The sequence below is a fragment of the Prionailurus bengalensis genome, chromosome E3, assembly GCF_016509475.1.
Source record: "Prionailurus bengalensis isolate Pbe53 chromosome E3, Fcat_Pben_1.1_paternal_pri, whole genome shotgun sequence".
Classification (NCBI taxonomy): domain Eukaryota; kingdom Metazoa; phylum Chordata; class Mammalia; order Carnivora; family Felidae; genus Prionailurus; species Prionailurus bengalensis.
In genome coordinates, this window is record NC_057357.1 from 38,091,163 (window position 1) to 38,103,075 (window position 11,913).

Sequence of the window (11,913 nt, forward strand, 5' to 3'; positions counted from 1 at the left end):
GGAATATTTTTCCGTTTATTTAATTCTTTGATTCCTTTCATTAGAGTTTTGTAGTATCCTTCCCATAAATCTGGTATGTATTTTGTTAGACGTATAGCTATGTGTCTCATATTTTTTGATGCTGATGTGAATGGTATTATGCTTTTAATTACAAATTCCAGTTTATTGCTGCTTCATTGTTTTTCAAAATATGAAAATATGAATCCATGCTGATTGAAACAAAGTGAAACTGTGCTAAGATGGAAAAAAAAGTAAAAGCTACTTACCCTCCGCCTTCCCCCTCCCCAGCACCCAGCCTTAATGCACAGCCCACACTGTTTAAGACCTTTCTCCTTGCTTAGCCAGCTCACAAAAGTTACAGGAATGTGGTCAGATACGGATTTTTGTTTATTTTTACCACAGCAGAATCACACCACGTATGTTATTCTGCACCCTCTTTGTAGTGCTTGATAGTTTGTCGTGGCCAAGGCGTTAAGTAGGCAGGGAATGCAGGTTCTACTCCTTCTCTTCTCCGGTTCTTTATGCATGGATGTTTGTGGGCTCTTAAAGGGTTTTTTAATGTTTAGTTATTTATTTTGAGAGAGAGAGCGCACACGTGCACACGTGGTACACAGAGGGAGGAGCAGAGAGACAGGGAGACAGAATTCCAAGCAGGCTCTAAAGTCAGTGCAGGGCCTGATGCGGGGCTTGATCTCATGACAGTGAGGTCATGACCTGAGCCGAAATCAAGAGTTGGACACTTAACTGACTGAGCCACCCAGGTGCCCCGCTATGCACGTACCTTTGTACACACAGATCAATTATTCTACAGGAATAAAGTCCTTATTATAAGGGTATGGTACTTTATTACAATACACATACATATCTTTTGATCTACTCCCATCTCCACCCTTAGGTAACCTGAGTCAGTAACTGTATGCTGAGTGATGGTTAGGATGTGTCAGCTCACTGTCCTGGTTAGACACCAAGTTCTTTAAGTGTAGAAATGACATCATCTTTTACACCTCTCTGGGCTGGGCTGGGTACAGGGCAAAACATTTGCCAGCTGGTAGCCTAGAATTTGGTTTAGTTTCTTTATCTATGAGGGGGTCGTGGTGATAGGACTGTTTCATAAGATGTTTGGAAGCACAGAGAGAGATCATGTGTGTTAGCGGGCCTGGTACATAGTAGGTGCTCAGGAAATGTGAATTCTCACTGAGTTCTCTATTGTGGGTGACTGGGGCAGGAAAGGGGACCTGCCCCCTGCAGTGAGAAGAAGGAACCAGGCTGGGGAGGTCTCCCCTGGTGCGTGATGCCAGCTCTGTGTACTAGGGTGTGGGACCATGACAGCCTGTGGGTGGAAGGGACATCTGGCCCCTGAGGACGCTGCCTGTCCTAAGTGTGCTCTATTTACTCCTCTCTGCTTTCCCAGGACAAGCAGCTGAGGATCTTCGACCCCAGAGCGAAGCCCGGGGCCTCCCAGGTGAGTTGTGGGGGCAGGGGGCTGGGTTGAGGCCCTAGTGGCTCCAACAGGTGCCACCGGGACAGGCTCTGCCTCTTGGCAGAGATTCTGCCACACCCCACGCCCCTGGCCAAGGCCTTGTGAGTGTGAAGGGGTCACCTGGGAGGTGGGCTCCTGCTGTTGGCAGCTCTTTCCGGGAGGCATGTTCTGAGTCCTGGGAGTACCTGGCTTTGATCACAGGGTGCGGTGCAGCCAGGCTGTCCACAGGCATTCAGTGGAGGCATCCTGTGGCTTTAGGAAGCTAATTTCAGAATCCAGCTTCCTCTCCTCCTTTGAGACCCCCATCCCCCCTACCTTTCCTGGCACAGTTGGCAGAAGCCAGCCTCAGAGGAGCCAGAAAGACACAGCTGCCCACCTCGTACCTGTCCAGTCTCACAGCCAGTGGACTCTCACTCTGCTCCTTTGGGTCTGTGGGATCTAGGCACTGAGCATGTTTGGTTTGTGTTTGTGATGGTGGTTGGGGTGCATGTGGCCCTTTGAGTGCTGAGCGGGGGTCTGGGTTCTGGGTTTATGCTATAGCCAGTGAGCCACTGAGGAATCATTCATTCATTCATACATTCATTCATTTGACATTGGCTCAGTGTCGGGCACGTGACGAAGGGGGCCTGTCACCTGGGCTATGGGAAGCCATTCGAGTTTTAAGCTGAAAGTGAGGTGAGCAGATTTACATTTTAAAAAAATATTTACTTATTTTTGAGACAGAGCATGCGCACACACAGGGGAGGGACAGAGAGGGGGAGACGGAGGATCTGAAGCAGGCTCCACGCTGACAGCAGAGAGCCCCATGTGGGGTTCGAGCCTACGAACTGTGAGATCATGACCTGAGCCAAAGTCAGACGCTCAACTGACTGAGTGCACCCAGGTGCCCTGCTCAGATTTACATTAAAAAATTTTTTTTCTAGGGGCTCCTGGCTGGCTCAGTCGGTTGAGCGTCTGACCTTGGCTCAGGTCATGATTTCACAGTTCGTGGGTTAGAGCCCCACATCAGGCTCACTGCTGTCAGCCTGCCAGCTCAGAGCCCGCTTCGGATCCTCTGTCCCTCTCTCTCTGGCCCTCCCCCGCCTTGCACTCTCCCCCAAATAAATAAATATTAAAAAAGAAAAAGTATTTTTTAGAAGTTGAAGAGGCTTCTTTCCTGAGGAAGGTAAAGATCAGGGCCCTGCTGACAGCTCAGGGGAAGAGCTCCGCAGCAAAGCCCCAGGCCCATCACAGATACCCTTTCCCCATCCCTAGGACTTGTTCCCTACCAGGGGTAGAGGGCACTTTGTCAGCCTACACCTGACCAGCAGTAGCCAGGAATGACAGGGCTTTCCTCCCCCACCCCCACCCTGCACCTGTAGCACGTGTGTGTGCACACGCACACACGGAATCCCCTTCAGGTAGGCCGTAGCAGCTTTTGGCCCCAGACGGCCCAGTCTGTTCCATTTCTGACTGGCTGAAGAGCGGACGGAGGTCCCGTCCTGACAGGTGAGCCAAGCCAGGCAGGAGTGGTTTTAGCCCACTCCCCACTCCATTCCCCAGCGGCCCTGCTTCCCAGGGAAGTTGGCTTATGGTTTGTGGCCCTGTGGCTGGCAGGGCAGCAGAGTCTCAGAGCAGTGCAGGTATGATCAAGGGGCTTCGCTGGAGCTTTCTGTGCTCAGAAAGGGGGGGTCCCAGGGCACTGTGCGTAGTACCCCCGTTCCTGCCCTGACTGGGCATTGAAGGGCCAGCTCCCCCAGCCTGAACATTTTCTTACTTCCCTGCCTCCTCCGCCAGCAAAGGGGGGTGGGGGACCATGATGGTGCCGAGGTGGAGACAGAGTGGCTGCCGTCCAAAGGGCTCCAAGTTCCTAGAAGAGGGGGGAGAGGATCTCGTTCTGGAGGAAGCCCCCCTGAATGGGGCTTCTGGGCCAGGGAGACCTGGGAAGAGCGTGGGTGGCTCCTGCCCCCTCGCAGCTGCTGGGCTGGTGCCTGTGCTCTGCCGCTGGTGCGCTGGTGCGGGGGCAGTAGGGCCTGGAACGCTGCCCTCCTCATGGCCCTGCCCCCCACTTCCGCCCAGGGCATCTGGCCCACACCTGGCTTCTATTAGGAAAACCGCTGCTGGCGGCCAGGGTCGGTGTGAGCTGAGGGGCCAGCTCAGGGGAGAGGCCTTTGGGGAGCTCCTTCTTTGGAGATCCTCCTTCCCCACTAGAAGGGGGGCTTTGTTGGGGGAGTCACGGGAGGATGCGCTGCCCTCCCTGCCCTGTTGGCTGTCACCGTAGCATGGAGGCTGGTGGGGAGCCCTGGGGGGGTCCACCTCCTGCTGCCTCCTTTGGGCCCTGTGTGACCTGAGTTTGAGTCAGGGGATGCTTGGGCAGCTGTCTCCTGTTCACATCCCCTACTTCATTTCTAGATTCCATTTATGACCATTTATCATACTCCGGGCCCTTGGCACACACAGTCTTTTTTCACCCTCATGATTGCCCTGTAAAGTTGGCCCATTGGTCATTTCTGTCCCAGGGTCACAGCTGGGTGGCCCAGGCAGGCTCCGTCTGACACCAAAGCCTGTTCACGGTGCCAGAGCCCAGTGGGGGGGTGTGTGTGTGGAGGGGTGGGAGGGCAGGCCCTGAAGCCATGGGCATGCCAGGGAAGTAGCTTGCAGCAAAGCGAGTGTCCAGGGAGTTGTGAGGCTTCAGCACCCTCACCAGGGTTAGGACTGGCCTGGAGTGAGCCCTCTGATCTCTGGCGTGGCCTGGTGGCCCTGTGCCTTTTGTGTGCATCAGGCAGGTCCTGGGGCCAGTATCTGGAACCCAGGACTGAGCCTGGCCGGGAAGGAGAATAGGTGGGTGGTGGGGGTCTTACACCAGAGAAGGTCCCCTGGCCCTGAGGAAGGACCCCAGGAGCCCAGGGCTGCTCCTCCAGCTGCCCTGCCCCACACAGGAAGTGTTGCCATGGTGACAGAGAGGTGGGATTTGGCCGTATGGCGGCTGGAATGCTGCTATGTGCCTGCTCCTGGTGCCCCTGTGCTGGCCAGTCAGCCCCTCCTGTTCTCTCCTTGGGGCCAGGTGTGGGGGAAACACGAGGGGACTGTGGGGCTTCTCCCTAAGCACGATGCCCTGCTGCCTCATCCCCTGTGGCTTGCAGGCTGGGAATTACCTCCTGCGGTTCCCCTCAGAGCCTCCTGGGACAGTGCTGAGGCTGCAGGGCTCTCAGGCTGCCTGGGGTCCAGCTACAGCCTCCCCTCTGCCCCAGAGAATGACAGTCTGGGGATCTGAGAGAGGGCTCCTCCTCCCTGGTCCCGCTGAGGTCAGGGAAGAAGAACTTGCCATTTCTGAAAATAAAAATTACTGTAGTAATCTGGAGATAGGGATGGAGGGGTGGGTGGCCACCCTTCTCCCGCCCATGGGGCTTCCTGTGGCCCCTGGGCACACAGAGCCAGGTGTGCCCACAGTGGGCACACTGGGCTCTGTCTAAGCTCTTACCTGGTCTCAGCTTCCTTGGTGCCTTCAGTGTTCTCAGAGACCAGTGCCCTGCTCAGAGACCGTCACCACCCTGTGGACATCCTGAGTCCCTTCTGGTCCCCGCTCTGCCTTCCAGCTGCTCAACTCTTCTCACCACAGGTCCCTTTCACGCAGACCTAGAATAGTAACCTGGCCCACGGGGGGCAAGAGGCTCAGGTAGCTGACAGCTGTCTTGCTGGGTGACTGGATGCAGGTGGCTGCTTCTCCCTGAGCCTCTGGTTTCTCCATGTGTGAAATAGGAAGGTGGGAGACGGGCCAAGTTATGTTCCATCCCCAGCCTGTGGCTCTGACGCGCATGCCCTGCAGGCTCAAGGGCGCCCCTCTCTCCCTCGCCCCGTACCCCCTGCATCTTCACTGGCCTCTGCCCTCCCTGGCCCAGACTCTTCACAGGTGCCGGTTCCCCTGCCTGGTTCACGCCTTCTGATCCTTCCCATCTTATCTCCTATGTTACATTAAAATCTTTTTTTTTTTTTTTTAAGTTTATTTATTTTGAGAGAGTTCGAGAGTATGTGCGCGAGCAGGGGAGGGGCAGAGAGAGAGGGAGAGAAAGAATCCCAAGCAGGCTCCGCACCACCAGTGTGGAGCCTGACGCAGGGCTCAAACCCATGAACTATGAGATCACGATCTGAGCCAAGATCAAGAGTCGGACGCTCAACCAACTGAGCCACCCAGGAGCCCCATCTGTTACCGTGTTTTTATTTTTTTTTTTTTTTTATTTAAAAAAAATTTTTTTTTCAACGTTTATTTATTTTTGGGACAGAGAGAGACAGAGCATGAACGGGGGAGGGGCAGAGAGAGAGGGAGACACAGAATCGGAAACAGGCTCCAGGCTCTGAGCCATCAGCCCAGAGCCCGACGCGGGGCTCGAACTCCCGGACCGCGAGATCGTGACCTGGCTGAAGTCGGACGCTTAACCGACTGCGCCACCCAGGCGCCCCCTGTTACCGTGTTTTTAAAAAACATGCCTATTGGATGTATATCAGACACAGCCCTGAGTGTTCGCCAGTGTTGACACTTCCCACAACAGCCCTCCAAAGGAGGACCCAATACAGTCCTCAGTACTCTTTCTACAGTTGAGGAAACAGGCACAGAGACGTTGGGTAATTCATGCTGGGAAGACATGCTTAGTGTGGCCGGGCAGGTTTTCACCCAGGCAGTGACTCCAAAGCTTGTGCCCACAGCCTTCCCTTTGCTCCTTCCTGGCACTTACAACAACGTGTAGTGACATAGGTATTTCTGTTTGGTTCGCCTCTATCTCCCGACTTGTATATTCTGTGAGTTTGGGGACCCTTTCTGTTTTGACCATGTCCCCAGTGCCCAGTGGAGTATGCAGTTTGAACACTCCACTCGTATTATGAAAGAACAAATGAATGAGCAGCCTGGTCTCCCCCATGTGACCATCCACCTGAGAACCAGCCAGCTCCTTGCATGGTACTTGGCCTGGGGAAGCCTCGAATGTCTGTCGAATGAATGAATGATGCGTGATGCTTTGCTGGCCATCTGTTTTGCTGCTTACACGGGATGTTTGCACACTAATGAGAGGGAGGGCCCATGTGACACTTCTCACTGACTCTGGGGTGTGAGGGCAAGGCTGATCTTGCCCTGGCCCCACAGCCCCCTCGTGTGGAGAGGGGTGTGGGGCCCTGGTTCTCAGGCACCAGCCCCAACTTCCTGTGCTGGCTGCTGGGTGGGAAGGGAGCAGTGAGAAAAGCCCCTTAAACAACACGGGCGTTCCAGGGTCTCCCACGCTGGGGTCCGCCTCCGCAGGCTGGGGAGGGGGCGCTGGGCCAGCTCCTCCCAGGCCACCTCCCTTCTCTCATTCATTCCCAAGGAGATCGTGGGAAGCTTGGAGGAAGCTGGCCACAGTTTGGGGTGAGCTATTTTTGGTAACAGGGTCTTTGGTCTCAGGCTCCAGGGGCCGAGGTGACTGGGAGGGAGCTGTTTGCATTTCCTCTGGCCCCTTCTGCTCCTCCCTGCCTGGGCCCAGGAGACAGGGCTGCCTGGGGTGTGAACTTGCCTCTCCTCCCTGGGCCCAGGAAGCCTTCCTGCTGGCAGCTCCAGCACCGAGGGAGGGCGAGGAGGAGCACTTCTGTGCGTTCTCTGCTCTCCAGGGACCATTCCCTAGAGCCTGGCATCAGGCCCTCTCCCCGGCCCCTGGCACTCAGGAGGCAGCTGGGATGCTTGCTATCCCTTGATCTGTAGTAGGCCGGCTCTTGCATGTAGTGTTATTTGGTACTCAGACAGCCCTGGGAAGTAGGCAGCCCAGGCAACACGCCCCATTCACAAGTGAGAAAAATGAGGCTCTGAGAGAGCACAGGGGTCCCCAAAGGCTGGGGTTGGTGACCGGCAACTGAGTGCCTCCCAGTCTAGGAACCTGCAAGGACAAGGATGTGCTGCTGGCCTGGCACCGTCACTGTGGCAGGACAGCCCAACAGTCCCCTTTGGAGGAGGGAGACTGAGCCCAAGCTTGGTGACCGGGTGGCCCTCTGGGTGCAGAGCTTTCCTCAGCCAAGGTGAGGCTGGGGTCCATCCTGTAGTGATACAGTCTTCCCTGTCCCCAGCTAGCCTCTTGGGGTCACCATCCTGGCCCTTCCTGCCCTCTGTAGGGCTCTCCGCCAGGTGTCCCCCCTGCAGGAGGACCTGGTGGCTCAGCACCATCTTTTGTGTCCTCCAGAGCACAGAGGCCCACAAGAACAGCAAGGATGGCTGGCTGGTGTGGACGGGCACCCAGGAGCACCTTGTGTCCAGTGGATTCAACCAGGTAGGGCTCCTCCCAGATGGGCGGGGTACCCACACCAAGAGGGTAGGAGTGAAGCCCAGGGGGAGGTGGGGGACGGCTAGCCAGCTCTAGGCTTGTCCATATACGGCCCTGTGTGCAGCTGGGTCTCAGAGCCCCAGGGGACCTCCAGCTGCTGAAAACTGGCAGATTCCATTTGCAATAGCTAAGCCTGACCCTGGGAACCGTGGCAGCCCCCCCCCAAGGGACCAGAGTCCATGGAGGGAACCGCCCCTTGTCCCTTGTCACCTAAGGGTTCTTAAAGGGGCCGGACATGCAAACCCAAACCCTCCCTCCCTGCCATGACTCACCCCCCACCGCCACCCTCCAAGCTCTGCTCTGGGGCAGGTGCCCTGGTGTCAAGGCTGTTTCCTCAGGCATTGGGTTCCCGGGGATGGGCCCCTCTGAGCCCCTCTTGGCTCCCTCCCTGCAGATGCGTGAGCGTGAAGTGAAGCTCTGGGACACCCGGCACTTCTCCAGCGCCCTCACCTCCATCACCCTGGACACCTCACCCGGGTAGGAGCAGCTGGCATGTTGGGATGGATCGGTGGGGAGGGTCAAGGGCTAGATGGTGTCTTAAGTCCGGGTCTGTAATGGACACCATTGGGGAGGGTTCCAAATGTGCCCTGGCAAGGCCCCCTGCGTAGTGGAGGGGCCCAGTCCAGCTGGAACAGGCCTCACCTAGTTCAGGTCTTGTCAGTGAGGGGCTGAGCACCATAGCGGTCACAGTGCCTGAGCTGGGCTGTGGGGTCGCCTGTTGACCCCATCTCACGTGGACCCTAGCCACAGAGTGGGCCCTTGGCCGTGCAGGCCTCAGCCTGAGGGCTCATGTCGGCGTGTTTTGGCATTTGGGGGAAGGACTGTGACCCGGCAGACACATGGGTGGGAGACATGGACATGCCCTTGATTTTGCTGTGGCTGTTTTGGTGATGCCGAGGGTCGAAGAGACCAAAGCTTTGATAGGGTGGACGTGGTGGGGAGGTGGGGGGGACATTCGGGCTGGCAGGCTTACAGGCTTTATGGAAGCTCCTTAGCCCGGGCCACACGCCTGTCTCTGGTGGTTTTGGGGGGTGAGTGAGGGGGTGGGTGCGCCTGGGTGGCTTGGGACTGCAAGTGCGCCTCATCTTTCCATCCTCATGGCAGTGTGTGCAGGAGGTTTGTGGGGTGCTGTGGGTCCAGGCCAAGCCAGTTCCATGCACGGGGGCCTAGGCTCACTGTGGCTTAGGCACAGGAGGCTCTCAGAGATGATTGCCTGTCACAGTGAGGAAACAAGGCGTAGGAGAGTGGGGGACCAGTCTGGCTGGGATAGGAGGAGGCAGGGGCCCGGTTCCCTTTCAGAAGCCTCAGCCCTGCTCTCCCATGACTCTTGGAGGGGTTTGCTGCTCCCCAGGCAGAGATCTGTGAAGGTCAGAGTCAGGAGAAGGTCTTGGTCCCTTGGCTATCTATCCAGCCCCTTCCTCTTCCACTCATGACTGGGGAGACTGAGTCACAGAAGGGGGTGGTGACCTGTCCAAGCTCCAGGTGTGGCATGGACGTGTTTGGGAGTGGGGAAGTCTGATGCCATAAGAACTCTTGCCAAGTCACCCCCCACCTGAGAGCTCCCAGGGAAGGGGTAACAGCGGCAGTGACCCTCCACTCCCACCCCCCTCTTAAAACTCAGGAAGAGGCTGGGGAGCTGGTGAGGCCCATTTTGCAGATGGGGAAGGCAAGGCTGAGTGAGATCCAGTGCCTTGGAACCACACAGTGCAAGGCCTCTTCCTACTCTGGGCCCTGGGGTCCTGGTGACTGCCCCCCTGCGCTGGAAGAATAAGAGCACCCAGGCCCTGAGGCTGCATTGGTATCTTAGCCCCCATGCCTCCCCGGGCCAGATATGTCCTTCCCTACAGGGCTCCCCAGCAGGAGGGAGCTGGACCAGCCAGGAAAAGGGACCCAGCACTAGCCATCAAGTCCTCCTCCACCCACCACTTCCTGCCTTCTAGGCTCCACCCCTGGCTCCTGATGGGTCCCCCTCCCCCGCAGAGCAGCCCCCGCCCCTCCCCAGCATTGCCCCTGGAGGAGTTAACGATGCCCAGACCCCACGGTGCCACTGGCCAAGGCTGACCCTGTAATTACAGCGGTTAAGAATAGCTTCGCAGGGCCAGCAAGGCCTGGAATTTCTCAAATCACTCCCAGATGGGTGGCCAGGCCAGTGTCCCGCCCCCTCCTTCCCCCCACTCCTGGCCCCTGCCCTGCCAGGCCACACCCTTGGCAGAGGAGTGGGGACTCTCCGGCCCTCCGTGAAGCTGGTGGACCAGGGTAGTGGTGGCACATGCCCTGCCCCCTCAGGCTCCCTGGAGGGTTAGGCCTCCTGAGTGACTGGGACTGAAGATGTCCAGGGTGTCAAATGTGGGGATAGCCGTGGATTTCCAGCATACCCGCCCTCCTCTCTCCCACTCTCAGTTTCTTTTACAGCTTTTCCATCTCAATCTGAGCAAAGCAGTGTGTGTTCTTATAGGAGCTAGAGGGGGCCAGGGCTCAGGCACTCACCTCTCCCGGTCATCTCCTAGGAAGAGCCCAGGGCCCCCCCCCCTCCCCCGCCTCCCAGGGGCCCCTGTCACAGCCCCCACCATCACGTGTGGAGCATACCTCATCAAGAGTAGGGGAAGAGCAGGACATCAGGGGCCTATGTGTGAAGCCAAGCTCAAGCAGCAGGTCCCTCAGATGTGCCAGGGGCTGTGTTCAGTGCAGGGTGAAGGTGGGAAGGTAGGCAGCAGGGCCTGGCACTGAAGGAGCAGCTCACATTGTAGACTGGGAGATGTAAGAATGCCACCTGCCTCAGTCCAGTGCTTCTGGATGGCGGAGTGGTCAGCCGTACCCATCGTCAGCCACAGGCAGGTGGGGATGTCTCTCCTCCGGTTACTTCAGAGGCAGCGGAGGCCAGAGAAGTCGATCCTCTGTTGAGAACACCCCAGCAGCCAGGCTGTGCAGGGTGGAGGCTGGGGTTCAGTTTCTGCTGCTTCCCACTGCGGAGCTTCTGCTGTTCACAGTGGCCCTGCCCCTCTCCTGGACGCCCACGTGGCTGGTCACCCCATCCTGGGCCAGGGAGCCCATGTTGGGATCCTATCCCTGCCTGCGGTGAGCAAGCTGCCAGCTCACCTTTCCCAGGCTGTGGTTCTCTTCTGGAGAGGATTTGCTGGGCATTAGTGGGAGCGTGTGTAGCCCGTATGGCACAGGGCCTGTGGCAGCAAAAACCCAGCAGTCAGAATTGGCGTTTCCCTACATCTGTCCCTGGACCCTGTCCCAGAGCCGTGGGCATTGTCCTGGGTAAGGGTTGTATCTTGGCTTGGTCTCCCACTCTGCCCCTGCCCCCGCCCCACCCCTTCATCCCCTAGCTCCTGATCTGCTGGGATACCCCAAATCCCTTTTTTGGGAGGGCTGGAGTAAGCGTTTAGCCCCTTTCTTTAGGTCCCGCCTCCCCCCCCCCCCCCCCCGCCATCCCACTAGGCCAGGTTTGGCTTTGCAGTGAAAACATTTATTCAGCAGCCACGCTGTGTTCAGCAGCGGCCCGTGGGCCCACAATGGCCCCTTTGACAGGGCTGCCGAGGGGGAGGGCAGGCCTCGCCATACTGCTCCCCTAATGGGACCCAGGCTCACAGGAAATCCACCTGGGCTGCCGCCGCTGCCTCAGGAAGAAGGGGCCCCACCCAGGCTCACTGCCACCATCCTCTGCTGCCCGACACGACCCACCGCCCACCTCCTCCCTTCCCATGCCAGAACCCTCAGCAGCCACTAATTGAATCCAGAGCCTCGCGTGGCTGGGCCTGACTCGGCGCTGACATCAACGCCCTGAGCCACAGGGCCTGCTCCCCAGACCTGACTGGGCTGCCTCCTTCCAGCCAGGGTGAGGCTGGTGAGGCCCAGGGGCCATGACCCACAGAGGAGACACAGGCACGGGGCTTCGGGGAGGCTCGCTCAGCAGTCACAACACCTCTCTGAGGCCTCAGGGCCCACTTTGCCTCCTGTCCCACGGTCATGGGAGAAGGTGCTATGTATCTGTCCCTGTTCCCAAGCTTCCGGCACCCAGTCTGGGCCAGAACTGCACTCTACATCCTTGGCCCTGCCCCCACACAGCCTGCAGCTTTCCTGGAAAACACTCCCACTTCCGGGGTTTCTGGAAAG

The 11,913-nt window shown here is 57.7% G+C and overlaps 1 protein-coding gene across 1 annotated transcript in view; it reads left to right on the forward strand.

The window, feature by feature from the left end:
• Nucleotides 1-11,913, forward strand: part of LOC122471728 (coronin-7) — a 57,126-nt gene that overhangs the window by 20,644 nt on the left and 24,569 nt on the right. The window contains exons 7-9 of the mRNA XM_043560688.1: nucleotides 1,412-1,462; nucleotides 7,654-7,740; nucleotides 8,189-8,271. Of these exons, the coding sequence (XP_043416623.1) occupies nucleotides 1,412-1,462; nucleotides 7,654-7,740; nucleotides 8,189-8,271 (221 nt within the window). The remainder of the gene's footprint in view (nucleotides 1-1,411; nucleotides 1,463-7,653; nucleotides 7,741-8,188; nucleotides 8,272-11,913) is intronic.